General features: G+C 57.2%; 2 protein-coding genes across 9 annotated transcripts; one reads left to right on the top strand and one right to left on the bottom strand.

Annotated features, from left to right (window-relative positions):
- Positions 1 to 1,328: 1,328 nt before the first annotated feature.
- SNED1 (sushi, nidogen and EGF like domains 1) lies at positions 1,329 to 25,618 on the top strand. 8 transcript variants are annotated; one of them, XM_064165713.1, is made up of 33 exons: positions 1,329 to 1,598; positions 4,441 to 4,728; positions 6,379 to 6,519; positions 7,249 to 7,411; positions 8,276 to 8,401; positions 8,541 to 8,654; positions 9,396 to 9,506; positions 9,752 to 9,865; positions 9,995 to 10,111; positions 10,377 to 10,502; positions 10,759 to 10,863; positions 11,304 to 11,417; positions 11,849 to 11,965; positions 12,382 to 12,498; positions 12,585 to 12,701; positions 12,998 to 13,111; positions 13,195 to 13,368; positions 13,560 to 13,673; positions 14,514 to 14,627; positions 15,016 to 15,129; positions 15,218 to 15,331; positions 15,964 to 16,260; positions 17,456 to 17,639; positions 17,729 to 17,841; positions 18,343 to 18,621; positions 18,999 to 19,146; positions 19,974 to 20,056; positions 21,507 to 21,593; positions 21,830 to 21,946; positions 22,378 to 22,465; positions 23,022 to 23,105; positions 23,313 to 23,350; positions 23,721 to 25,618. In XM_064165713.1, exons 1-33 carry the CDS (start codon positions 1,395 to 1,397, stop codon positions 23,756 to 23,758), a joined length of 4,374 nt encoding a protein of 1,457 aa, XP_064021783.1. In that variant the 5' UTR covers positions 1,329 to 1,394; the 3' UTR covers positions 23,759 to 25,618. The 8 variants fall into 8 exon arrangements, with proteins under 8 accessions (XP_064021783.1, XP_064021782.1, XP_064021784.1 ...); XM_064165712.1 differs by having other exon boundaries at positions 9,393 to 9,506; XM_064165714.1 differs by lacking the exon at positions 14,514 to 14,627 and having other exon boundaries at positions 9,393 to 9,506.
- MTERF4 (mitochondrial transcription termination factor 4) lies at positions 25,616 to 26,839 on the bottom strand. Its single transcript, XM_064165721.1, has 3 exons — positions 26,452 to 26,839; positions 26,196 to 26,380; positions 25,616 to 26,118 (listed from the first exon to the last, which is right to left on the bottom strand). The coding sequence occupies exons 1-3, from the start codon at positions 26,789 to 26,791 to the stop codon at positions 25,747 to 25,749; spliced, it is 897 nt and encodes a 298-aa protein (XP_064021791.1). The 5' UTR covers positions 26,792 to 26,839; the 3' UTR covers positions 25,616 to 25,746.

Raw genomic sequence — 26,839 nt, 5'->3', positions numbered from 1 at the left:
ACCCCCTGGAGCAGTCAGCAGTGCACAGATGAGGATTTGGGGAGCATCACTGGGCCGATGGCAAGGCTGGTCCCCCAGTGAGGCAGACTTTCCGTGGCAGCATCCGTGGCTGATTCTAGCCCAGATCCACTGTTGTTTGCTCCTCTGCTTAGCTCTTTATATAATTTGTTCCTTGGCCCCTTTTCAAACGTACCTCGCAATGGTTGTAGCAGAGGATATTTATACAGCAGGGGTGTGGAATAACATGGAAAATCTCTGGAGCCAGGGACTGGATTCCCACATCATCCCAATGCCCAGGAGCAAGCTACAGCCCTCCCTTTTGCCGGGACCCTGGACTAGGCTGGATGGGGTTCCCTGTCGCCTTTCCCCCAAGCTACACCCAGATGCCCGTGCAAAAGAGTAGGTTGGGTGCAGCCGCGGGAGCCACTTGGTCCAGCTGAATGTCTCAGCCTAGCAGCTGCCCCTTGGTAGTGTGGGCAACACTCATCATTAACTGCCAGTTAACTTTCAATTAACTCTCAAAACCACTCACGGGTTTTAGTGGGATCTCCCAGGGGCAGGCCCCCTAGTTTTCTGGGGGTGTAGATCTCTCTCGATAAAGCCAATTGTTGCTGATAAACACAAGGTGAGTGTAGGTTGCTGTTTTTCCTTCATAGACAAATGGCCTCTTGAGCCTAAAACATAACTTAAAACATGGCATTCCCGAAAAGAATTTCCTGATAATATTTTTAGCACCTGAAAAAAAAAAAAAAAGGGAGGGGGGGAAGGGCGAAATAAAAAAGGCAAATAACATCCTTCTGTTTTCTCTTCGACTTTTTTTTTCTTTTCCCTGCTCCAGTCCCATGCTTTAAGGAACAGAGGGGACCTGCTGCTGAACTGCATCTGGTGGGAGGAGCTGGTCCCAAAGCAGGGGCTCCCAAGCCACACGTGTCTTTGGGTGAATTGTTTTTTTCCCCGGGGGGGATGAGGAGGCGGTGAGGGGTCTCCCCAGGAGGGTCTTGGGATGAGAAAGGCGACAGGGAACCCCCACCCTGGCCGTTCAGCAGCTCCCCGTGGCCTCCTCCTGGGGGGAGGAACTGCTCTCGGGACCCGCCTCCCTTATTTGCATATTCCACCCCTTGACACCACCCCCCTCCCGCCCTCCCAGCGCGCCCCGCGCCCATTGGCTGGCCGAGCCCGGCCAATGCAAATGAACGGCTGTGGCGGGCGGGGCCAGCCGGGTGAGGGGCCGCGTGCGCCGGCTCTGCGCGCGGTTGCGGTGGGTGTCGCTGGCTGCGGCGGCTGCTCCGCTCCGTGCCTGCCGCTCCGTGCCTGCCGCCTTTCTGCCGCCTTTCTGCCGCCATGCCGCGGTGCCCGGCGTCGGCGTGAGAGGCGAGACACGGGTCCCAGCGGCCATGTGGAGCCTGGCGGGCTGGGCCGTGCTGGTGGCCCTGGGCGAGTGGCTGTGGGCGGGCGGCCTGGTGCCCCTGGCGGATTTCTACCCCTTCGGACCAGCGCAGGGCGACGCCGCCACGGGGAAGCAGGATGACGGCGGCTCCGAGCTGCGGCCCCTCGCCGTCCCCTTCCCGTTCTTCGGCGCGGGGCACACTGGCCTCTACGTGAGTAGTGGGAGGCGGCCTCCCCTGGGGCCGGTCATTGAATTTGTTAGCTGCGGCACTGCTCGGACGGGTCCGAGCGCGGCTAAACTTCCTCAGGGCTCGTCGGGCGGCCCTCGTTTTGCTGCGAGCGTCAGGAGTGAGAGCGTGCTGAGGGCGGGCGGAGGGCTGACGGTGCCCCTGCCTTGGCAGGGCCAGGACTGCACCGGGTGCTGCAGCGAGGGGCCCGCCCTGCCGCGCTGGAGGTGCCAAGCGCCGTGCTCACCCGCAGCTGGGAGCACCGAACCCAGCCTATAGGTCTGGCTGGAGCAGGAGATCCCCGTGCCTTATGGGATCGGCCCCTGCAGCAGCCTGTCGTGAGGGTCTCAGTTACGAGGAACTGAGCAAAGCTGGAAGGTGAGAACTCGGAGCGACTGAGCGGCGTCTCTGGACGGCAGGCCTCAGCGAGGAGCAGGCGGCGGTGGGTGCGATGCAGAATAAACACAGCTGCCCGTTGCGTTGTTCTGGACTTGGGTGGCCACTCGGTGTATCCCACTCCTTTTCTTCTTCTTGTGCCCACCGCGGCGGCCGGGCTGCTGGGACCTCTGCTTGCATGCTCCATTGTAGCCCTCAAGCCTCTCAGAAGGGACTGTGCTTGGGTCACACCTGGCCCCTGGGGAAGCAGCAGCCCTGAGTGCCTGGTTGTCCCTAGGGCATTTTGAGTGGTGCTGGCTCCAAATGCAAGTGTTCTAGGTTGGAGGTCTCTGCTCCCCATGCTGGCTCCCACCTGGTGCAGTGAATCCGCTGATGTCCTGGTCCCTTCTCTTCTCCGTGGTTTTCTCTGGTCCGCCTAATGATCCAGAGCTGGCTGGCAGAAGCATGGGCTGGGCGTTGTTTTGGTGCCATTTTGGAGCTCAGCTTGCCTTGGCTGAGTGCAGGAGGACCTTGCTGCTGTTTCATTTTTTTCCCCTTGATAAAAGCACTAGCCTTGCCATCGGGCAGGAGGGACCTGGCCTTGGAGGTTGAGCCCACAGCAGGAGTATAGAAGAGGCTGGGAGAGTTAGGCGATTTGATGACCATCCCATATAGTATTCAGAGGACAGCTCTGGAAGGGGCTGCAGGGGCCAGAGGGTAGTGCATCGTTGTCCCCTAAACAGGGATCTGCCTCGGCTCTGCAAGGGTATCTGAGCTGCTACCAGTATGAGGGTCTGTGTGCCAGGACTGCTTGTCACTAGGGAGCCGCTGACCTGGGGGAGCTGTCTTGGGGCTGGGTTCACCTGAAAACCTTCATCCTGAAGAGCTGCCTTCACCCACCCCTTCCTTTTCTGTAAAAAAAAAAACAGTAACAACAAAAAAAACCCCACCTTGGCTCCAGTTCTCTCCCATCTTGCTTTAATCACGGGAAGAATGTTCCTCCACAAACACCACGGGGTTACGGAGGTTTTGGGAAACAGGAATCCTCTTACCCTTAGTCACAGCAAAGGCTGTCCCATGTTCAAATGCAGGGGCTGGGGACCCTCCCCCAGGCACTGAACGAGGCTGTTGCGGCCCAGTCACCCCCCTGCCTGGGCATGTGGGCAGCTGGTTCGTGGGCATGCTGGCTTCAGCATGGCCCCTGGCACAATGCTGACTCCCAGCTCCTTGTCAGCATCCGCAATGCCACTGCCTGCCCCTGCCTGCTACATGTCAAGGCTGCTCTCTCCACTCAGGAGCCTTTTGACTGTGCTGTGCTCCCCGCTTCCCCCTCTGCTGAGCTTTGCACCCTGGGGAGCCACACCTGGGCAGCTGTTTGCTCCTTGTTTTTCCTGCTGTCACTTGCAGGCAGCACTGTGGGCAGAGAAACAGAGTGACTGGGAGTTACCTGTCCTGCTGGGGTTGCCACTGTGTCAAGGTGCTGGAATTGCTCTTGGGAATTTGGGGGTTGAGTATGACAGAGTTTCCCTTCGATTTCCCACCTCTGTGCTGCCTGCTCAAACAGTGGTGCAGGCAGAGGTTTTCCAGCCCTTCCTTGCTCCCACTGTATCCCCAAGCAAGGCAACAGCATCCAGTATCTGCAGTTTCCTTCCCTAGGCTGATGGCCACCTCCACCGTGTATCCCTGGGCTGGGTGTCTCAGGACCCAAACAGCCCCGTTTATTTAGTGGTGGGGAAGAGCTCAGAGCTTGCCCCAGGTGTCTGGCATCCCTTGCTTTTAAAGAAAGCAGCCTGCTGAGGCCCGGCCAGCACAGGGGACTTTGCATTGGATGGTGCTGCTTGGTTACCTGGGGACCATAAGCCCTCTGTCTCCACCTCTCCATACCTCGCTCAGAGCACGCAGCGCATGCTGGTGGGTGGATTGCTGCCTGGCAAAGCTTCCTCCACCCTAATGTGGTAATTGCCTGCTTTTAAGCAAGACCCTGTCCCTGCCAGGAGGGTGGCAGCGGTATCTAGTCCTAGACCCCAGCCCTGTAGGCTGCGTGTGAGCCATGAGAGCAGGGAGCAAAGGAAACAGCCTCCTGTGCGCCAAGAGAAGTGGTGTGAGCTGGCCAAGCGTGCTGGGCGCTGTTTGTTTAAAGCGCTGGGGCCACCACAGTTTTCTCAGCTGTTCTCCCTTCCCTTGGCCGGGCTGCAGCGCAGAACAGGCCTGGGTTTGTTCAGGCGCTGCCTCCCCGCAGCCGTGCTCCAGCGAGCGCGCCGCTGGGGTGGGGGACTGCCGGCGCCAGGGTTTGTCTCCGCTTCCAAGGGCAGGAAGAAGTGCTTCAATATTTGTGGAAGGGGGGAGGTGAAGGGAAGGAAGGTGAAAGGGAAAGCAGTTCTGAAACATGAATTCCTGCTGGCAGCAGGAATCAGCTGTGGCAGCTCTTCCCTCCCTCCCTCCCTCCCCATAGGTGAACAACAATGGGATCATCTCGTTCCTGAAGGAGGTTTCCCAGTTCACGCCGGTGGCTTTCCCCATCTCCAAGGACCGTCGAGTGGTGGCTGCTTTCTGGGCAGATGTGGACAACCGGCGGGCAGGCGATGTGTTTTACCGGGAAAGTACTGAGCAGCCCATCTTGGAGAGAGCCAGCAGGGACATCGTGCAGTACTTCCCTGAGTTCCCGCACTTCTCTGCGCAGTGGGTCTTCATCGCCACCTGGTACCGAGTCACCTTCTTCGGAGGCAATTCATTCTCCCCCGTGAGTAGCTGGCACAAAGCAGCCGTCAGTTTAGGGGCAACGTCCTTTCTCAGAAAGGAGTATCCCATCAGAGCTTTGGTGCCTTCCACAGTGGTGGCACTGCTGCCGTGTGCAGCAAGGTGCTGTCAGCCGGGGTCAACAGGGAAAGGACTCCTCTCACTCCAGCCTCCTTTCAGGCAGATCTAGAGAGCAATGAGGTCTCTTATCCTCCTGCAGGCTAAAGGCCCTCAGCTGCTCCTCAGCATCCCTGTTCTCCAGACCCTTCACTAGCTTTGTTGCCTTTCAGTGGACCTGCTCCAGGCCCTCAATGTCTTTCTTGGAGTGAGTGCCCCAAAACTAAAACCAGTATTTGAGATGTGGCCTTACCAGTACTGAGTACAGGAGAACAATCACTGCCCTGGTGCTGCTGGTCATGCCGTTCCTGAGAAGCAAACTGTTCTTCTCTGGAACCTTAGGGTTAAAAATAAACCCAACTGCCTTTCTTAGCAGAGGAAGACTGGGACTCAAACACTTCTAAATGCTCGTTTTATTTTCTGACCATGTGTTTAGCTGATTCACCTGCCTTCCTCCTGCCTACTCAATGCTTTCTTAGAATCCCAGAACCCCAGAATTGTCAGAGTTGGAAGGGACCCCAAGGATCATCCAGTTCCAACCCTCCTGCCATGGGCAGGGACTACATCAAGTTGCTCAGAGCCCCATCCAGCTTGGCCTTAACTTCCAGGGATGTGGCTCCCTGGGCAACCTGTTCCAGTGTCTCATCACCCTCAAGGTGAAGAACTTCCTTCCTAACATCCAATCCAAATCTCCCTATTTCTAACTTTGTTGCATTCCCCCAGTACTATCACTACTCAACATCTTAAAAAGTCCCTCACCAGCTTTTTTGTAGGCTCCTTTCAGATACTGGAGGGTCACAATAAGGTCCCCTCAGCCTTCTCTTCTCTAGAATGAATATCCCCAGCCCTCTATCTGTCTCCATAGAAGAGATGCTCCAGCCTTTTGATCATCCCCGAGGCCCTTCTCTGGACATGTTCCAGCGTGTCATAGAATCAGTCAGGGTTGGAAGGGACCACAAAGATCATTGAGTTCCAACCCTTCTGCCATGGGCAGGGACACCCTACCCTAGATCAGGGGGATGTCCATATCCCTCTTGTAATAAGAGGTCCAGACCTGGATGCAGTACTCCAAGTGGAATCTCATCAGAGCAGAGTAGAGGGGAAGAATCACTTCCCTTGACCTGCTGGCCACACTTCTCTTGAGGCAGCCCAGGCTCTGGTTGGCTTTCTGGGCTGCAAGTGCACACTGCTGGCTCATGTTGAGCTTCTTGTCCACCCAAGTCCTTTTCTTAAGGGCTGCTCTCAAGTCAGTCCCTGCCCAGCCTGTATCAGTGCTTGGCATTGCCCATCCCCAGCTGCAGGACCTTGCACTTGATCTTGTTGAACTTCATGAAATTGTCTTGGCCCCAGCTCTGCAGCCTGTCAGGGTCCCTCTGGATAGATCCCTTCCCTCCAGCATGTCAGCCACACCACACAGCTTGGTGTCACTGGCAAACTTGCTGAGGGTGCACTCAATGCCACTGTCCATGTCACCAACGAAGATGTTAAACTAGACCAGTCCTGGCACTGATCAGTGTTCTTGCCCTTCCTGCTGCAGGTAAACACTTTCCAGATCATTCTCATCACAGATGGCAAGCTGTCCTTCACCATCTTCAACTATGAGTCCATTACTTGGACCACGGGTATGCATGCCAGCAGTGGGGGGGACTTTGCTGGACTCGGTGGCATCGCAGCACAGGTAAGTGGTTAACAAGGCCCCCAGAGCACCCAGGTTACTCTGCAAGCTTGCAGCTCTTACCTTGGGATTCTGGAGGTGGAAAGCCTCTTCCTGGATTGGTTTGTGGGTGGTTTGGGGTTGTTTTTATCAGTTGAGTTGGGGTTCTTTGGTCTTTGTTTTGTTTTGTTTTTAAAGCTGTTGAATATCTCTGTGCTCTGGCTCCCACAGCTGAGACCATACAGGGAATTTTGTTACTCTGAAACCACAGGTCTTTGCCTTGGCTACTGCCTCATAGTCCCTTTTCTTTCCTAACTTCGGCCTTTAAGAGCAGCTGCTGCAGTCAGCGCAGCTTTCACTTGTGTTTGTATTTCATCCTTGTGTGTGTTGCTGTGTTTAAAAGAAAACAAGCCAACATCCACACTCGCAAAACCCCAGTGCCCCTTTGGATGTGTGAATTTTCCGGTAGTTGAGCCGTGCTTGGCTCCCTACTCACCAGCCTGCAGCAGGCTGCATGTGGAGAGGAAGCCTGGTGGGTTTGGATCCCGAGGGAGGGGTGGCTGCAGTGCCCCTTGTGTCAGCTGCCGTCCTGGCTTGTGGGCAATGCTGAGTGCTGGCCAGTGGCATGTGGAAGGGAACAGCTGGTCTGGGTGGCGCCGCTGTGGAGCGGCAGGAAGGAGGAGCCCATGAGCTGCAGCCACCTTGCCCCATGTGCTAGTGATACCTCCTTACCCCCTGCCCTTGTCCTCTCAGGCAGGTTTTAACGCTGGTGATGGAAAGCGCTACTTCAACATCCCCGGATCCCGCACCGATGACATCGCTGACGTGGAGATGACGACAAATGTGGGTATCCCCGGGCGCTGGGTGTTCAGAATCGATGATGCCCAGGTGCAAGTGGGGGGCTGCAGCAATACAAGTAAGAGGACAGCAGTTAGGTTTATTTAACTTCCAACCCAACCCCACACTGTTCTCCAGCCCCATCTTTCCTTGCCTCACCCCCCACCTATGTGGTGTGGAGGATGTGACTTGAATGGCTTGGGGAGGGAGGGAGTAACAGCCATGGCAGAGGACTGTCCTCAGTACCTGCAGTGGCTGGGAATGGCACCCACAGGTGCCCTGGGGCTGGGAAGGGACTGGGAGAGAAAGTGGGGAGGGGAAGAAGACTGAGGCAAAAAGAGCCTGTGGGGAGCAATGAGGGAGGCTGGGAAGGAGACAGTGCACAGGAAGGACTTCCTGGCCTGCTACCAGACAGGGCATGAGGGGCTGGCATCATCAGGGGAGGCATCGCAGGAGGCCAGCATGAGCCTGAAGGACTGCTGGGTGCCACCCTCCTCTGGGACTGGGGCTGTAGGGTTGGGCCATGCTTTCTGCCCTGGGAGTCCTGATGCATCCTCTGCAGAGCCACTGGCCTTCCATTCCTTTGTCCCACTTCCTCCCCAGCCATCTTTTACCACCTGTGATCTGTGTGTGTCTCATGTTAGTGGTGGGTTTGCTGTACATGGGCTCTCCTGTCCACCTTGCCCTCTGCCCTGGGTGATAAGTGAGGGTGTGGCTGTGTCCCCCCCAAAGCCAGCAGAGCTGACACTGTGCAGCCTCCTGTTTCCCCCATGAGGAGCAGACCCTGCCTGGCTGTGAGGCAGGCAGCACCCATGGGCACCCTTGAGTACACCAGGGAGCTGGGTGTATGTGACAGCAGACTCTGGTGCTGTGGTGGCTGGAGGGTGGCAGGTGAGCCTTGCCGGGACAGGAGCCGATGAGGGGGCACCACCTGTCCCCACAGCCTCTGTCTGCCTGACCCTGCGGCCCTGCCTTAATGGGGGGAAGTGTATTGAGGACTGCATCACGGGGAACCCCTCCTACACCTGCTCCTGCCTGGCCGGCTTTACTGGGAAGAGGTGCCATATTGGTGAGTGCTGGCCCCATGCTCCCAGTGCTTTGCCACATGGAGTATGTCTTGTTCCTGCTGTCATTGCTGTGTGCTGACAGTCTGTCCCCTGAGCTGTACCAGCCCTGAGCTCCTGCCCCTGCTCGGGGCTCTGTTTCAGATGTGGATGAATGTCTCTCCCACCCATGTCAGAATGGAGCCACCTGCCTCAATGGTGCTGGCAGCTTCAGCTGCAGGTGCCCACTGGGCTTCAGAGGTGCCAGCTGTGAGACTGGTGAGTGTGGGGCTGCTGGCATGGTGGGGCTGTCTCTGCTGCCCTAGGCTTGGGGCTCTTTGAGACCAGGGTTTCTGTGGCAGCTGCTGGGCTGGAGCAATTTGGAACAGCTGGCTGGGATTTCGGCTTGCTGCAAGCAGAGGAAACTTTGTTCTGGCCATGAGCCCTTCCTGCTGCTGGCAGCCAGCTGCTCTGGGGGTTTGCGTCAGTGCTGCTGCCAGCACCTTTCCCCGGCACTGCTCCTCCGTGAGAAAGGCTGGCACTTCGTGCTGCAACTGAAGCCTCAGAGGCCCTGCTTTTGCAGGTGATGCTCTGCTGCTGAGCTCTTCAAAGCCAGCAAGGATTCTGCCAGTGGCTGGAAAGGGGCTGTGTTAGCCAGTTTTGCCCACTGGTGGAACTACCAGCAAAGCATTTGTCTCTCGGTGGGCCTCTGTGCTGGTGGAGAAAGCAAGCAGAGACTTGATTCTCAAGGAGAGGGAGAAATGCCTGGCATAACATGCTAGCGTCCAAGAGACGCAGGAGGATGAAAGGGCTGAGCTGCCCAAGGAGCGATCTGGGGAAGAGATGCAGCCAGGCTTGCAGTCATTGTTTCTTGCTGGAGGGTACTTTGGCTGGGAGCTACACTTTCTGCCCAACCCCAGCCATCACCATGTGTGCAAGGGAATGCCAAGTGCCAATCCTGCACCTGGATTGATCTACCCCTGCCCCCCCTTCTCTTTCTTTGGTGTTCCACTGCAGAAGAGTTGCCATGTGAGAACAAGGTGTGCCAGAACAATGGGACATGCCAGGTGGCAAATGGGACAGCAGTGTGCTTGTGCCAGCCAGGGTACACAGGAGCTGACTGCCAGACAGGTGGGTGGCAGAAGCAGATGTGAAGGGGAGATGGTGACACTTCATGCCTTGGCAAGCTACTTTCCTACCCCGCGTCACCTTTGGGAGAGGAGCACTCAGTGTTGCCAGTGGTGCTGACTGTTTGTTTTTTTCCTGGCTCACCTCCCACCCCCTGAGCATCCTCCAGGATGGGAGGCAGCAGGTGAACCAACAGCCCAGCAGTGCTTGTGCGTGGCCTGACCGCCCCTGCTGGCCTCCCCTTGCAGAGGTAAACGAGTGCGAGTCCAGCCCGTGCCTGAACGGTGGGCACTGCGTCGACTTGGTCGGTAACTACTCCTGCCTGTGCCTGGAGCCCTTCGTGGGACAGCGCTGTGAGACAGGTGTCTGCTTCTGCCTGCGCTCTGGGATGACCCCTGTCAGAGACACTCCCTCCGTCTTGTGTTGGGCCTTGGGGCCCCTCTCCCAGGGCGGGCTCTGCTCATCACCTGTTTGCTTTCATCCCACCCCAGACTTGTCCTCCTGCGAGGACCGGAGCTGCCGGAACCGACAGACCTGCAACTACATCCGCCCAGGCCGCTACATCTGTACTTGCTCCCCGGGTTATTATGGCAGCAACTGCCAGTATGGTGAGTGGATGCACATCTCACCAGCCTGGCACAGGAGCTAGTTGGCTAAAAAGAGGCTGAGTCAGCCATAGGTGCCACCATAAGCTGGCAGGCGTGTGGTGCAGAGACATCATGGTGCTGCCGGGAGGAAGCTCCTCCCAGCAGCACTGCCTGGCTGTGGTGGTGTCTCATGTGAATCTGGGTGAGACCAGCTCTGCCCCAGAACAGGAGATTGTTCTAGCCCTGAGCTGGGATGATTGCGGCTCAGCCTCCTCCTTCCCCACAGGTGGGCCCCGCATGCCCAGTGCCTGCTTCTCCCATCCATGCCAGAATGCAGGCAGCTGCCTGGAGATGGAGCAGGGCTACATCTGCGAATGCCAGGAGGGCTACACTGGGCAGGACTGTCGAGACAGTGAGTACCAGGGAGTCTCTCTGGGGGCAGCCCTTGTACTCCTGAAAGGGAGCCACAACAGCCTTGGCAAGCCTGTTCAGGGCTCCTGGACTGAACAGTGAGTTGATCCTGCTGGAGGTTGTGTCTGGCTGGGGAGTGAAAGGCTTATGGCTGCCACCCATCTGAGCTCCTCCCATGGGTGGCATCTGGCAAGGCTGTTTGGCTGTCCTAGCCCTGCAAGCAGTAGGGTCCTGGATAGCTCTGGTCTCTCTTGCAGAGCTCTCAGATGGCTGCGAGTGTCGCAATGGAGGCAGTTGTCTGGAGGGAAACGTCACTGTCTGCCAGTGCCCACCTGGGTTTTTTGGTCTCCTCTGTGAATTTGGTAGGTGAGGGCTACTCTCTTGCTGTGTTTGGTCCCCCACTGGAATGCTTGAGCCAGACCAGGTTGCAGACAAGTGAGGAGACATTCTCCCCATTCCTGACCCTGGTATGGTACCAGGGGCACAGACTGAATCTGAGCTTGGAGATAGTGTCCCCTGGACGAAGCAGTGCTCCCATCTCCGACACTCGAGCTATGCTTTTCCCATCCCCTGTCCCAGGCCAGCTCCCTTGGGTTGGGGGAGAACCACAGCTTTTGTGTATTCCCGCTCTGAGGCTTGTTGAGCAAGGCTTACCCCTTGCCTTTCACAATATCTGTGGTGCTATGGGTTCCTCTTGTTTCATCATACCCTGTAAAGCTAGGAGACCCCTGTTTCTGGCCAGGCAGCTGCTGGGTGTCTTGCCACCAATTGACAGAGGCTGGCACTGGCCATGTGTTTGCAGAAGTCACCACCACACCATGCAACATGAACACGCAGTGCCCAGATGGTGGGTACTGCATGGAGTATGGTGGGAGCTACCTCTGTGTCTGCCACACTGACTACAGCACCAACCACAGTAAGTGTCACCTGCAGTGTTGCAGGACCAGCTTGGGAGGGACACATATCAGGGTTGGGTGGCTGGGCAGGGAGCACCATCATCAGCTGAGGAGCAGCCCTTGCATTCCAGTTGTACGTGGATTGACAGAATGGTTTGTGCTGGAAGGGACCTTAGAGGTCATCTACTTCCAAACTCTGTGCCATGGTCAGGGCCACCTCTCAGTAGCCCAGAATGCTTGAGGCCCCATCTTATGTGGCCTTGAACACCCCCAGGGAGGGAGCATCTACAACCTCCCTGAGCAACCTGTGCCAGTGTCTCACCACTCTCCCTGTAAAGGCTTCTGTCTGATACCCAGTCCAAATCTACCTCCCTCAACCTTAAATCCATTCCCTCACCACAAGAAGCCCTTACAAAAAGTCCTCAGTGCCACCCTGTGTTTGGCTTTGCAGCGGTGCCATCCCCCTGTGACTCGGAGCCCTGCCTGAATGGGGGGTTCTGTGAGGTTCATGATGACTCGTACACCTGTGAGTGTCCTCGAGGCTTCCTTGGCAAGCACTGTGAGAAAGGTACCTGCTGGCCGTAGCATACCTGGCAGGGGGTGGGAGAAGAATTTGGACCCTTGTGGGAGGTGAGCAGCTGTCTGCTGAGCTGCAGGTGGAAGTGGGTGCAGATTGTCCTGCAGCATGGAGCATTGTGTGGCTCCTTCTATAGCCCCTGTGTTGCCTGCACAACAGCATCAGTGGTGGAGTTTTATTACAGTGCTGAGCTTCTGGCCTCATGAGCAGCCATTGGGTCTGTGGCACCATGTGCCTCTGCCCATGAAGGCCCCAGCAGCTGCCTGCACCGACATGGCTCTGGTGCTGCTGAGGTGTGGCTGCCATGTTGTGGCAGGCTCAGCTTCCCCGCAGCAAAGGGGTTTGGTGGGGTGCGGACAGGAGGTGGCAGCAGTGGGTGATGTTCACTCTTGGTGCTCTCTCTGCAGCCAAGCCACGGCTCTGCAGCACAGGGCCCTGTCGCAATGGGGGCACCTGCAGGGAGGCGGATGGCGAGTACCATTGCACCTGTCCCTACCGCTTCACTGGCAAGCACTGCGAGATTGGTACGGCCCCTCGGCCCCTGCCCGGGGAAGAGAGCTGGCAATTGTCCCCCTGCGCTGCTCAGCCCTGGCCTGCCCTCTGCCCCCAGGTAAGCCGGACCCCTGTGCCTCAGGGCCCTGCCAGAACGGGGGCACCTGCTTCCACTACATTGGCAAGTACAAGTGCGACTGTCCCCCGGGTTATGCTGGCCGCCACTGCGAGATCGGTAGGTGTGAGCGGCGAGCACCAGTGCCAGGGACTCCCTGGGGAGGCATTGGGGCAGTCTGGGGAGCTGCTGGGGTTGTGGGGGATACATTGGGGCTTGTAGGGGGTGAGCGGGGCAGGTGTCTGGGCTGTCGGCTGTGCTTTGAGTCCCCTTCCCTGCAGTTCCAAGCACTCCGGCGTTTCCCTGCGCCCCAGCAGAGGGCAGGGCGATGCTGCTGGAAGGAGAAAAGGGGTGGCTTTTGTTTTGGGGCACTGCCATCTGCACACCGGTCACTCTTCTCTCTGCTCTTGTTTTAGTGCCCTCCCTGTGCTTCCTTAGCCCCTGTGAGAACGGTGCTACCTGTGAGGATCTTGGTGGGGACTACACTTGCACGTGCCCTGTGGGCTATGTAGGGAAGCAGTGCCAGTCTGGTAAGGGCCTTCTACTGCCCCTGCCCCACCATGGGCTCAGGACGTCTCTGTGGGCCCCACTTACTCCTCTTGTCTTTCCCCAGAGGTTGATTGTGGTATCCCCAGTGAGGTGAAGCATGCCCAGGCCTCTTTTAACTCCACCAAGGTAGGCTCACTGGCTGAATACCAGTGTGAGCCAGGCTACATCCTGAGCCAGCACAACCACCCCCGTGTCTGCCGCCTACCAGGTGTCTGGAGTGACCCCCCCGAATGCAGTGGTGAGCACCATGGGATGGCTGAGCCCTGGGGTACAGTCCCACTAGTCTGTGGTTATGACACTGACTTGGTGACCCCAGGATGTGTACTCTAGTTCTCCCCTGCCCAAGTCTGCAGACACAGTCCCCACCCAAGGACCCCTGTCCCTTGCCTGATGCTCACATCTCTTGGCTTGTCTCTCAAATGCCTTCAGAGATTGATGAGTGCCAGTCCCAGCCCTGTGTGAATGGTGGCCAGTGCAAGGACCGTGTTGCTGAGTTCCTGTGCCTCTGTGAGCCAGGTTACGCTGGTCCCCACTGCGAGCTGGGTAAGAGACCTTGGGCTGCTGCGGGTAGCTATAGCTGGGCTGCCTGTGGTTGTGTGCTGGCTTCAGTCTTCTGTCCATGCCCTCAGATCCACCTGTGGCTAGGGCTTTTGTCCCAGAGCCCTGGCCAGCTGCGGGCTGTGGCAGTGGGGAGGTGCTGCTCCCGGTCAGGCAGTGAGGGCAGACCTGTGGCAGCACATATGCTACTTGTGTCCCTAATGGATGCTGTGTGGACATCTACATGGCTGACAGGGCAGGGGCTTCTGATGTGTTAAGCCTGTGCAGATAAGCTCCGGGTCTCTGGATCTAGATGGGAAGTGCCCAGTGTGGCTCCAAAGGTACTGGTGAGGAGGCAGTGGCAAAAAGCAGCCTGAGGTGACATTTTTGGTCGTGCTGTGCTCCTGTGTATACACATGTGAGCACTTGTTGAAAGGGGGAGGACAGGCAGCACAGGGGCCAGTAGGACTGACAGTTGGCTTTAACCTGGCTCGCTAGAGCCCAGCAAGGGATGGTGGTGGGAGAGGGTGGGATGCCTTCTGGAAGTTAGAGGAGGGGATATGTGCCTCTAGAACCCTATGGGGCATCTTGACACAGCTCCATGTGATCAACCATCCCCAGGTGTCCCTGTAGGCATGTCCTCATGCCCAGCTTCTGCCACACAGGGGCAGGTGTGGGGAAGTGGTCTCCCAAAGGCCTCAGGAGCTGTTCCTGGCTGAGCCTGGGGAACAGCAAGAGATGTAGTGATGGTCTGTGCTCTGTGGGCTAAGTGCTGCCTCTCTATGCCCCCTGTCGTCTGCCTCATCACCGTGCTGAGTTGGCACCTCGTCTCCCACTGCTTCTCAGATGTCGATGAGTGCCAGTCAGAGCCCTGTAAGAACAGTGGGACCTGCCAGGACCTCCCTGGGTCCTTCACTTGCTACTGTCCCAAGGGCTTTGTGGGGACCCACTGTGAAACAGGTAGGGACACTCCTTTCCCAGGGCAGTGGGAGGCTGCACTGTGGGCACTGGGACTTGGCCAAGCTTGGCAGTAAGCCAGACAGCTGCTTGCTGTCTTGGTCACCTTGACCCTGAGCCATCACCGTGGATACCTGCTGCCAGTTATGCCTCTTTGCCTGCCATTTCAGGGGCAGAGCTGAAACTGCTTGAGTGGCGAGACAGAAGGGAACAAGATGTCTGTCAGTGATGGATCCCCTTACAAAGGCCAGGGGATGCAGCCACCGCAGTACTTGGGTGGGATTCTGGCTGCATGGCCATTGTGGGGTTCTTTGCTGTTGCTCTACCTGTGCGAGTTGGCTGCCAGCATGTCCAGGGCCCCTGCTCATCACTGGCCTCCTCTTGCTTCCAGAAATGGATGCCTGTGAGTCAGGCCCCTGTCGAAATGGAGGGGAGTGTGAAAGCTACAGGGGCTCCTACCTCTGCGTGTGTCCAGAGGGTTTCTTTGGCTACCACTGCGAGACAGGTGAGATGGGGCAGGGCAGTCGGGTGCAGGGTGGGCACTTGGCCATTCAGCACTGCTGACACCGCTGAACCTGACGCCTCTCCTGCAGCCAGTGACCCATGCTTCTCCAGCCCCTGTGGGAGCAGAGGCTACTGCCTGGCCAGCAATGGCACCCACAGCTGCACCTGCAAAGTCAGCTACACAGGCAAGAGCTGCGAAAAAGGTAAAGGTCCTCAGCAGAGGCACCAGGACATGGCTCGTGGCTCGACGCTGGCCTGGTGGTGGCCATTGCCCACAAGGGGCTCGACGCTATCTGGAACCAGCAGTTATTCTTGAGGCAGGCAGGGCTGGGACCTCATCTCCATGGGGGGCAGCCTGACCCTCACCAGTGCCACAGATGGGTGCTGGTGTGCTGAGCTCCTGCCACAGGTGCCAGGCTCAGCACAAATATTCTGGAGGCAGGTACCTGTTCCCCTGCAGTGACAGCAATCTCTTGGCAGCCCTTAGGAGAGGAGACCAAAGCATCTGGGGGAGATGCCTCTTGCTGCTGGCACCAACCTCCTTGGAGCCCCTTGCTCTGTCTCACTGGTGCCCTGGGCCCAGTAACTAGTGGCAAGTGCTTGGCTGCTGGTGCTGTTGGGGCACAGTGATTGGGAATGCTCCTGACAGCCTGGTTGCTTTCATGCCCACTGGGCCAGTGGTGGCTGGTGCCCACAGAGTTCCCTGTCACGCGTGCTGAGGGGAGAGAGCAAGTGCTCTGTCTTGCATCGCTGCTGCTATCTCTTGCTGCCGGGGTCTGTTCTCTAAAGATTCATGGCGTTACCTCTCCTCTTTGCTTTTGCCCACACCTTGAAGAATTGCTGCCACCAACCTCATTAAAGGTGGAAAGGGTGGAGGACACTGGTGTGTTGATTTCTTGGCACCCACCTGAGGACGCAGCCGCCAGGCAGCTGATTGACGGCTACGCCGTGACGTACGTATCCCTCGACGGCTCTTACCGCAGGACAGATTTTGTGGACCGAAGTCGTTCTGCCCACCAATTGCGGGCACTCGCCTCCGGCAGAGCCTACAATATTTCTGTCTTTTCAGTCAAACGCAACGTGAACAACAAGAATGATATCAGCAGGCCCATCATGCTCACCACGCGCACTAGTGAGTAGCATCCCCAAGGGGATTGCGGGCGTGAGCGTGCATGGCCCCGGCTGGCACCGGGGCTTGTGCCTCCTCCCTGCCGCCGGCTCCAGCTGCAGCCTGGGCCCATGCTGAAACCAGCGGGTTTGGTGGTACACGTCCTAAAATCCAGCTGGGGGCCTTTGGAAAGTGCTTGGCACAGAGAATTGCCTTTTTCTTTGTTGTGAGTAAAAAGGGACCCCTGCTGTGGCTCAGTGGGTCCGTGCCCAGGGGCTGATAAGGGAGATGGCAGTAGGGACCACTCTGGGATCCTGTTTGTCAGGGCCAGGCTGCACCTGCTGCACTGGTACCTCTTTGTGACTGGGCCCAGGGTAATGTGGGTCACTGGTGCTGCTAGGCTGAACTAGAGAAGCACCTGTGTCAACCAAGCAGCAGGGCTAGTGCATCTCTGCAAACAAGCCCCTGGGGCAGTTACCTTGCCCTCCTGCTTCCTTGGCATGGAGATATGCTAGAAAGCAGAAGTTCTCAGGATCTCCACTCTTGTTGGCAGAGGGGAGGGGACACACTGGTGCCTTCTGTGGGGCCATGGGCAGGTATAGTCACTGTGGTCTGTCCTGCTTTCTAGAGCAGATAGATGTAGAAATAGTGTCAGTTGTGGGTGCGAGGGATTAGACATAGAAAAGCTGCCCTCTAACGAGAGGAGGGATAGTGTCAGGGAAGCCCACAGCATTCACCCCCAGCAGGCTGACACTGAGAGAAAACAGGAGAAGGCAAATGTGGTGCTGAGGACAGAAGGGGTCTGATCCCCTGGCCACAGCAACTTAAGAGGCCTTGAGCTGGGGCTTAATGTAGAGGCAGTAAGAACAGTGCTCAGGATGACAGGTTGGGGCATGTGGTGGGCTTAGGGCCAGGCCTAGGCCCTGCAGACCCATTGGAGCTGGTGATGGGTGGCTGGGGCCAGAGAATAGCCCTGGGGGTGCCACAGAGGTGGGACAAGGCCTTGTGGGCAGGCAGACAGATGTGCCTCCCACCTGTTCACAGGAGGTGAGGATGGGAGAATGCAGGTCTAGCAGGGCAGGTGTCTCTGAGCTGCTCCCACTGAGGAAGCTAGTCTGGAGGAGCAGGCATGAACCCCCATGCTGGGGCATGAGGAAGGATTGAGGTAACCCGTGATGACTAGCAGCTGACTGCAGCCCTTTCCACTTTCTCTGGCCAGGACCGCGTCCGGTGGAAGGCTTTGAGATCGTGAACGTGACGGCCAGCACCATCATGGTGCAGTGGGCTCTCCACAGGCTCAAGCACTCCACTGTCAGTAGGGTGCGTGTCTCCATCCGCCAGCCAGGGGACCTGGTGGACCGCACCGTGGAGCTGAACAGCAGCGTGGCCAAGTATACCTTCCTGTGAGTGGGGTGGTACGTGGGCACCAGGCCCACTGGTCCGCCTGGGCTGCCCAGTTCACCTCTTCCCACCCTGCCTTCCTGCTCCACAGGGACCTGCAGCCAGGAGAGAAGTACATTGTTCATGTCACCACACTGAGTGGCCTGGGGACAGAAGACCACCTCTCAGAGAGTCTGGCTATGACCCCCTTCCACGTGTGGACTAGTGAGTGGGGTTGCCTTCACCACCCCCCATCACTGCAGGGGCTCTGGGGCTTGGAAGGCGCAGGGCAGCTGTGGTTCATGGCCAGCAGGAGAGCTGCAGGGAGAGGAAGATGCAAAAGCTGTCAGTCTGTCTGGCCAGCACAGTTGGTAGGTGTGCAGGCCACCCTCAGGGAGGGCAGGCAAGGCAGTGGCACATCCTCCCTTGCCAGATGCTGTGCACTGCAAGCTCAACCCCATGTGCAGCTCACGTGGGCCTGATTCTGTTCCCTGCTGTATAGCAGCTGGATGATGAGGTCAGGACCTGGGTGCCAGAGTACAGTGGGGCTCTCCTTGTCTTGGCAGGGACCTGGTGCTGAGCATCTCTGTGTCTTGCACAGCTGGGGCATGACCAGGCAAGCAGGGGCCCTGGCATGCTGGTAAGGTGGTGTGTGAGCAAGCAGGGTGATTGCCATTCAAGGACACAAGTGCTGACCACTTCTCTCTTCCTTCCTGCCTGCCCCAGGGCCTCTCCCCCCCCAAAATCTCACTGCCTCCCGTGTCACTGTCACTGCTGTGTCCATGGCATGGGAACAGCCACCTGCTGGCACTGTGGAGGGGTACATCATCAATGTCACTACCAGTCAGAGCGTGAAGAGCCGCTACGTGCCCAATGGGAAGCTGGTGTCCTACACGGTGCGGGACCTGCTCCCAGGGCAGCGGTACCGCCTCTCCGTGACGGCCGTGCAGAACACGGAGCAAGGCCAAGTGCACAGCGAGCCTGCCCACCTCTACATCACCACCTGTGAGTGCCCAGCTCGCTGCAGCTGGGGACAGGGTAACAAGGAAGCAGGGCAGAGGGTAGGAAAGGAATTGACCAACAGGGTAATAATTCCATGGGGACCTGCTGCTGCAAACCCAGGTGTCCACACCAGGCGGTGGGGACAGGAGCAGACCTCCTTCGGAAGGGAGATGTGTGTGGTGGGGTGCCGCCTCCGTTAGCAGAGGGTGGATGTAGTGTTACAGCTCAGTGATGATTCACTAGGATTGGCACTCGCTGTCCAGATGTGTGGAGAGTGTGCACAGCCTTAAATGATAGCCTGGGGACAAAGGGACTAGCAGCTGGGTTGCCGTGCAGACTTGAAGCCTGCCTCCTGTTGAGCCTTACCCTTTGCTCTGCAGTGCAGAGGGACGGGGCTTTGGAGAGACGCTGGAGCCAAGCGAAGCCTAACCCCCGGGTGCTGCGCAACAGGCTGCCCCCAGCTTTCCTGCCCGAGCTCCGCTTGCTCGCAGATCGTGACACTGCTGAGGAGCCCTCGCCAGCTCCCAGGTAGGCATTGCTCCAGCACTCCTGGCTCTCCACCAACACTTGCCCCAAGTGTTGCGCTGAGCAGAGACTCTTTTCCCAGCTCCTGTCTCTGACTGCACACGGGGTCAAGTTTTTTCCTCCTGGGTTGTGCCTTTTGCCTGCCCACTGGAATCCTGAGCCAGGAAGGCCTTCACCCTGTGAATAGGTTGCTTCCTTAGCAGGTTGCCCCTCACACTGCCTGCAGGACTTAGACTGAGCCTGATGCCACCAGAGAGTGCTTTATTCGGCTACCTCCATCCCTAGTGCTTGAGGTGGCTGTGGCCTGGTGTAGTGGATTAGGAATTTCTCCCCTCAACTGCCCAGTTGAAACTTACTGGACTAGCTCAGATGACTTGGAAGTAAGCTAAAGCTGTATCTACAGCAAAGCTAAATGTACCAGCATATAGACACAATATATTTACATGTATTTACAGTTAGATATAAGTAAGAAATAATACAGAAGTCTAAACTTGCCCCACTGGACAAAGAAAAGAAGCCCTGAAGGAGCCAAAGCTACAAGGCCACCCCCTCTCTCTCCCAGACGGAAAACAGCCAGCAAGGCTTAGCTGTTACTGTTAGCAAAGGTCAATGGAAGAGATCAGAGCAAAGGAGAAGTGAAGGGAGCAAGTGCCCAAGAGCAAAGAAGGGTGACTCATTGGTACTTGGGCTTTTTATACCTTTTAGCAAACCAATGTATGATATAGACTTGAATTTCTTTTTACAACCAATGATCTAATTGCTCTTACTAGATTATTGCAGTGAGCCAGGGTACCTAAAGTGCCTCATACCTTATGGTTCTTCTGTGCCAGGTTCACTGAGCTGGTGGATGGCAGAGGGAGGATCAGTGCCAGATTTGGCACTGCACTGGACAAATCCATCACTGTGAAAACACGTGAGTCCTCTGCTGCCTTTCTGGCCTGCTCCTGTCACCTAGTACCATCTACTGTGCCTCACACCAAGGACAGGCTGCTGTAGGGCTGGGGGAGCCATAGAGGAGGGCAGAGCCTTCATATCTCTCTCTGGGCAGACAAACTTCAGCCCTGTTTGCTATGCCTCTGCCCATGCAGAGAGGTGGTGCACAGCCAGTTGGAGTGGCCCAGAAGGGACCCTTGCTGATGTAAGGCAGTGCTGGCTGCAGCATGGGATACCTTTCTCCATTGCCAGCAGCAATTGGAGTCCAGGCTGTCACTCTGTAATCCCTTCCTACCTAGCAGCCTGAGCCCCTACTGCCAAGCACAGAGTTACACTCAAAGAGGGCACCTGGGCAAGAAGCCCCTTGTTTGCCATACCAGGAAGATCATAGATACAAATGCCAGCCCAAGATACCACATCAGGCCTGGAAGCCTCATTGTCACAGGATGAGGAAGGGGCCTGCCACTCCTGACAGCAGTCCTGGACGCATTTAATGTGTTGGTTCTGCCTCCTTAGGGCTCTGTGCCCACAGCCCTTCAGGAAGGGCAAGGTGGTCATCCCCTGGGACACAGAGTGGCTGGAGAGCAGCCAGGCAGAAAGGGACCTGGGAGAGCTGGTAGAGAGTAGCTGAAGATGAGGCAGCAGTGTGCCCAGGTGGGCAGCAGAGCCAATGGCATCCTGGGGCTGGCTCGGGAGCAATGTGGGCAGCAGGACAAGGGAGGTTCTTCTGCCCCTGTGCTCAGCACTGCTCAGGCCACACCTTGAGTGCTGTGTCCAGTTGTGGGGTCCTCAATTCACAAGAAATGTTGAGGTGCTGGAAGGTGTCCAGAGAAGGGCAGCAAGGCTGGGGAGGGGCCTGGAGCACAGCCCTGTGAGGAGAGGCTGAGGGGAGCTGGGAGTGTGCAGTCTGGAGAGGAGGGGGCTCAGGGCAGAGCTCATTGCTGTCTGCAGCTACCTAAAGGGAGGCTGTAGCCAGGTGGGGTTGGGCTCTTCTGCCAGGCACCCAGGGACAGAAGAAGGGGACACAGCCTGAAGCTGTGCCAGGGGAGGTTGAGACTGGATGTTAGGAGGAAGTTGTTGGCAGAGAGAGTGATTGGCATTGGAATGGGCTGCCCAGGGAGGTGGTGGAGTCACTGTCCCTGGAGGTGTTGAAGCAAAGCCTGGGTGAGGCACTCAGTGTCATGGTCTGTTTGGTTGGATAGGGCTGGGTGCTAGACTGGACTGGATGAGCTTGGAGGTCTCTTCCAACCTGGTGGATTCTATGGTTCTATAGTCCCGTAGTTCTAGGGGTGCCAAGTGGGAAGGGCTAATCCACTGCCTTGGGCCCGATCAGCCCCCTGATGATGCAGGCAGGCTGGATCCTGTTAGAGAGGCTGTCTTCGTGGGTCTGGCCCTGGCTGCTGGTGACATCTGATACTCTTGTTGTGCAGAGCCAGAGGCTCCATTGAAGCTGGAGAATGTGGAGGTGTCCAGCCAGGGCAGTCTGGTGCTGCAGCTGCACAAGTCAAAGAGCAAGAGTAAGTCTGGGGAAGTGGGATACACGAACAGCAGGGACCTAGTCTGGACCCTGCAGGTATGCAGGGCACTTGGCATCAGCTGCTCTCCTGTTACTCTGAAGCATACAAGCGGGCCTCTAGTGGATCTCCCATCCCTTTTTGCCCACTTGAGCTCTTCTCAGGAGCACCTGGGCATGCCAGGAGACTGGGCAGGGCTCCACTGTGGTCCTGGGGTGTGACAGCCATGTATTTTTTAGGTGAGGAGCAGAACTGCTCAGTGAGCCCCTGCAGGAATGGAGGCACCTGCACCAGGGACTCTGAATCCTACCACTGTGACTGTCCCCCAGGGTTCAAGGGCCAGCTCTGCGAGCTAGGTGAGTGCTGCACTGCAACCTGAGCCCTGTGCTCGGTCCGCAGGCAGATGGCACATGCCCAGAGTGACAGCAGTCCCAGACACAGGTGGCACAGGGCACTGAGCTTACAATGTCAGCACCTAGGCCCTCGTAACTGAGGGAGGACCACTAGGCTGGACAGGACTGTGCTGTGTCAACAGCAGAGAGAGCCTGGGCTCAGCTTTTGCCAGTTGGGGTAGCTCTGGGAGTCTGGCTTCTGCTCTGCCCACGTAATCCTCTGGGCACCTTTAGGCTGGGGGCTCTGTTTCTCCTGATGACTCAGCTCTGTTGAGCCCAGCTCTCCAAGACAGCAGAGGGGAAGCCAGGAGGGCCTTGCTGGCCCCTTGCCATGGGGTGCAGGCAGAGCAAGAGGTGGGCTTGTTGATAGTTCCCCTCTCCTGTTCCCTGAGCAGCCTGCAAGAAGGTGCCACACTCCTGCACACGGCTGTACTTGGAAACCAGGTCATTCCCCATGTGGGAAGGAGGCACCTGCCACTACCTGTGAGTACTGCCTATGGGTTGTGCTCCCCCCTGCCCCTTGTGCTCAGAGCTAGAGATGTCTTCATGCAGCTCAGCTCCAGGGAAAGGAGAGTACAAGGCTTTCTCAGACTGTGGCTGCAGCTGCCTCCTCCCTAGTACAGGCTGAAAAGCCTCACGTGCCCTTGACTCTCTAGGTCTGCCCTGCCAGCTGCATTTCAGGGCAGGGTGAAATGCTGACATGACAGCCTCATAGCAGCGTTACCCACTTATGTGGCAGCAAGGTTATATTTGGTGTACACGACCCCTAGCTCGTAGCAGCCTTTCCACCTGCAAGCAGAGGCCTGGGGCCAGCCCTACTGTGATACCAGGTCATGGCAGGGAGGTCTCTGCCTGCCCTGCCCCCTCAGCCTTTCTGTGATGGAGGCACAAGGGCCTGGCTGTGTGAGCTCAGCCCTCCTACCAAGGCCAGTTACTGCAGCCTGGAATGGAATGGAGAAGACACTCAAGACACCCCCTTGCACTCATAAAAGCAGATCTGTCCCTCTTCTCTGCAACTCGCCCTCTGCTGTGTATGCAGGTACAGGAGAGTCTACAAGGTACACCAGGATATCTGCTACAAGGAGAACTGTGAGAGCACTGCTTCTAAGAAGACCACCAACAGGTACAGCTGGCAGCAGCACATTGAGTGCTGGCCTTCCTAGGGTCTGGGACAGGAATATACAGCCACCCAGCATTTCTGTAGTTCCCCAGCTGGGGGCAGACTTGGGAGAGGGGAGCAGGTGCCCTGTGCAGAACAGAGTATGATCAGAACTCTGCCTGCCCTCCCTGTGAGCATCTGCAAGACTGATGGCACTCTTCTCCTTTTCAGAAAAACAAGCAACAGTCACACACTGAAGAAACCACAGAGTAAGTATCTGCTCCAGGCCTTCCTTGACTCTCTGCAGCTAAGAAGGTGAAGGGTAGGCGTCAGAGGGCATCCCAGGTGCATGGTGCCACATTTAGGGGTTACAAGGGCTCTCTAGCTGCTGTGCTGGTCAAGCTTGGGTACATGATTAGGGCTTGCTCTGTTTCCCTGCAGCTCTGCAGCCCCACCAACAGATTCCTGCACAGAAAAGGCCTTGGTGCTGCCTTACCAGTGCAGGGAAAAGGCTGCAGCCTTGGAGGGGACAGGTTCTTTTTCCTCCAACCTAAAATGAATGCACAGGGTGGGAAGAGGCAGCTGTGGGGCTTTTGGGGGTTCTGCACACCAGCTTATTCTTCTCCTGCTCTTTCACAGGGCTCAAAGCAGTAGAAGCTTCATCTTTCCATATCTAAGGGTTTTTGAAACACCAGGACAATCATATCTGCCCCCTGGGTTGAATACTGGGGGACTCTTTATGCTTGGCATCAGCCTCTCCCTGCCACGCTCGCAGATGGATAGGCATGCTGAGCAGCAGCTCCCTTCTCTCTACCAGACCAGCTCTGCCCTTGCTCCAGCTACATCTTCTGCCCCCCAGGAACTAAGCACCAGTGTACCACAGCAGCTGGCTGGCTATCCCTGAGGGCACCAGCCCTGCTCTTGCCCCCTTGTCACTCATGACTGATAGGCTCCTAGCTCTGCTCAGGCACTGGCAGGTCTGAGCCTGGCGCTCTGTCAAAAGCTTCTGCACCAACCAATTTTCATAACTCAAGGTTATAAACTACCAATAACCCCCAAATAAAACAGTTTAATGCAGATCAAAAAGCTTTAGCTATCACCTGAGATGTGGCCCACAAAAATAGGGTTGAAGACCTTCCCTGTGCAGACCAGTTAGAAATAGCGAGCAGCTTCATTGAGCAGTGATGCAAGCATGGGCAGTAGATGGGTATCCTCATCTCCTCTACTCTAGTGAGGGAAACTGGGGGAGCTTCTACTGATGTTTTTTTTGGGGTTTTATTTGCATTGTAAACGTTTCCTGTTTACAATTTAAACCAAATTCTCACCTCTGAAATCAACAGAGCACCTAGAAAGAATTTAAGTGATCTTCAGGGTGAAATTTGTCAGCTGAGGTGCAACACCATGCTTGTTCTGACTAATCCTCTCTGGGCTGGTGCAGGGTACAGTATGGGCTTAGTGACAAAGCAAGCTCCTTGTCCCATTGCCCTTGAACTGCTCCTAGTGTTTGCATTCCAGCTGGTGCCAAAATGACAGTGCTGTGTTGCTTGCAGAGAAGAGCAGCATACAGTGGCTGCCCCACCAGCTGCAGCAGGACAGGGAAGGAAAAAGTGTAGCTTAGAAACATTCCTAGTTTTTGTGAGTTTGTATGACAGCGACAGTTAAACATAGATTTGTGTATGGGGTGCACAGTGTATATTCTAAATCCATACCAGAGAGATATTGTAGTTAGGGTTAGAGTCGTGTTTTCCTAGCAGCCTTGGTGGGCATGGTGGCAGGGCAGCCCTCTCTCCTCCCAGAAGCTCTGCAGGGTGCTTTATTGTTCAGCCATGTGTGCCAAGCTGCAGCCTGGAAGATGCTGAGTGGAACAGGCCTGAGAGTTTTGGTGCTTCTGGCACCACCCTCTCCCTCCCAGGAGCACTGTAAGAGTGCTCAGGCCAGAGAAGTGCATCCAGCAGGAGCCTGGGAGCAGCAGGAAGAAGGTAAAGCCATGACAGGCTAGTCAGTGTGATGCTCCCTTCCTCCATGGGCTCTAGCTCTGCTCTCGGCAGAGAATGGAGATGGACGTCCCTTGTTTTCTGCCAAGGCTGACTGATCCTGCTGCAGCCCCTCTCCTGCAAGATGAGCACAGGTGTCCTGCCTCCCTCCCCCCCCACACCTATGAAGTCAGCCTAGCATGGAAGAGCAAGGCAAGGGGAAAGTCAGAATAGCTTCTGCTCTCTGGGAGGGAGATTTTGGGCCTGTGGTCAGAAAAGCCTTTGCTCCTCTACCTAGTCAGCCTCCACCGCCCCCACCACAGAAAATGAAGGCAGAGACGGCCCTGCCCTGGGCCAGTCCAGTTGCAGCAGGTCCTGGAGCCTGCAGCCACAGGACAGCATGGTTCTGTGAGCCAGCCCATCAGCCTCCACCTCTCCCCCCACCCCCAGCACACCACCTAATGCAGCCCGCAGGTCTTGACCTAGCCTTGGAAATAAATTAGCCCTTCAGGTTTGAGATTTTTTAAAAATTTTTAATAAAAACACTTTAAGGAAACTGGATAATTGTTCAAGTAATTGATTGAGGAGGAGGGAAGGATGTTATATTCAGAAATGAGAACTGCTGCTGCTTCTCAGAGTGCAGTGGGGCAAGGGACTGCTCGAGCATAGAAGAGCTCAGGCACCTTGCTCTCTCACTCACACTCTGTTTCACTTCCTTCGCTGTCGAAGACATCAGTTTCCTGTGGGTATAGCGCATCGCTATCCTCTTCTTCCTCCTCCTCCTCCTCCTCCTTTTCTTCCTCCTCCCGAGCCAGCAGCTGCTTGAAGACCTCGTACTCCTCTGGTGTGGAACAAGCCAAGCTCTCCAAGAATTCTTTCTCTGGTAGCTGAAGGATGCTCTTCAGTTTCGGGTTACTGGTTTGCATCTGCCCTTTGAACGGGGTCTGGTAGAGCCCCCTCCGCTCCAGGAAGCTGTGCCGGTTCCTGAGCTCGGAGAAGGGCATCTGGAAAAGCCGGGCCTTCACCATCTCCTTCTGCCGAACGCCCATCCTGAAGTAGGCATACTGCAGGCGGGACAGGACGGTTAAGGCCGGACACGTTCTCAGGGTCAGCCGCCGCGGCGAGCAGCCCGGGCCCTCACCTGGAAGTGGTGGTGGAGAAGGTGCGTTTCTTCCAGCACCACTGCGGGGCTGCTCCCCAGCACCTCCCTCAGCTGCTCCGCCGTGAAGAGGCACTGCTCCCGCAGCAGCCGCACTGCAGCCGTCATCCGCCGGCGCGGCACGGTGAAGAGCTGGGGGCAACGGCTCACGGCCCGCTGCAGCTGACCTGCGGGCACCAAGCTGAGTGGGCCGGCCAGGGCCGAGCCCCGCCGCCGCCCCGCCGCCGCGCTGCCCTACCTCCGGCGAGCCCCAGGCGCCGCAGCAATTCAGCCCGCTCACGCAGCCGCTCCGTCGGGAACCGCAGCAGCGCTGGGCTCCGCTCCAGCAGGTCGAGGGCGGCCGCGGTACTGAGCCCTAGCAGCAGAAGCTGCGCCGCCGCTGCCTCCCGGCGCTGCGGGCAGAGCTGGGGCTGCAGCCCCAGGAGTCGCCGAGCCTGCTCCTCGCTGAAGCCCATGGCCCGTAGCCCCGCCGCCTCCCCGCAGCCGCGGCGGGGGCACAGCCTGGGAGCGGCGGGAAGGCAGCGGGGGCGTGGGCCCCATCTCCTTCGACCGCAGCACCACAGCACTCGCCCCGCCATGGCCCGGCACAAGCGCGGCCACCGAGGGGAGGAGCCGGAGGCGGCCCC

This window comes from Pogoniulus pusillus, chromosome 26 (assembly GCF_015220805.1).
Source record: "Pogoniulus pusillus isolate bPogPus1 chromosome 26, bPogPus1.pri, whole genome shotgun sequence".
NCBI lineage: Eukaryota > Metazoa > Chordata > Aves > Piciformes > Lybiidae > Pogoniulus > Pogoniulus pusillus.
Note: the sequence above shows the minus strand (reverse complement) of the source record. Positions and strands in the feature narration are given on the sequence as shown.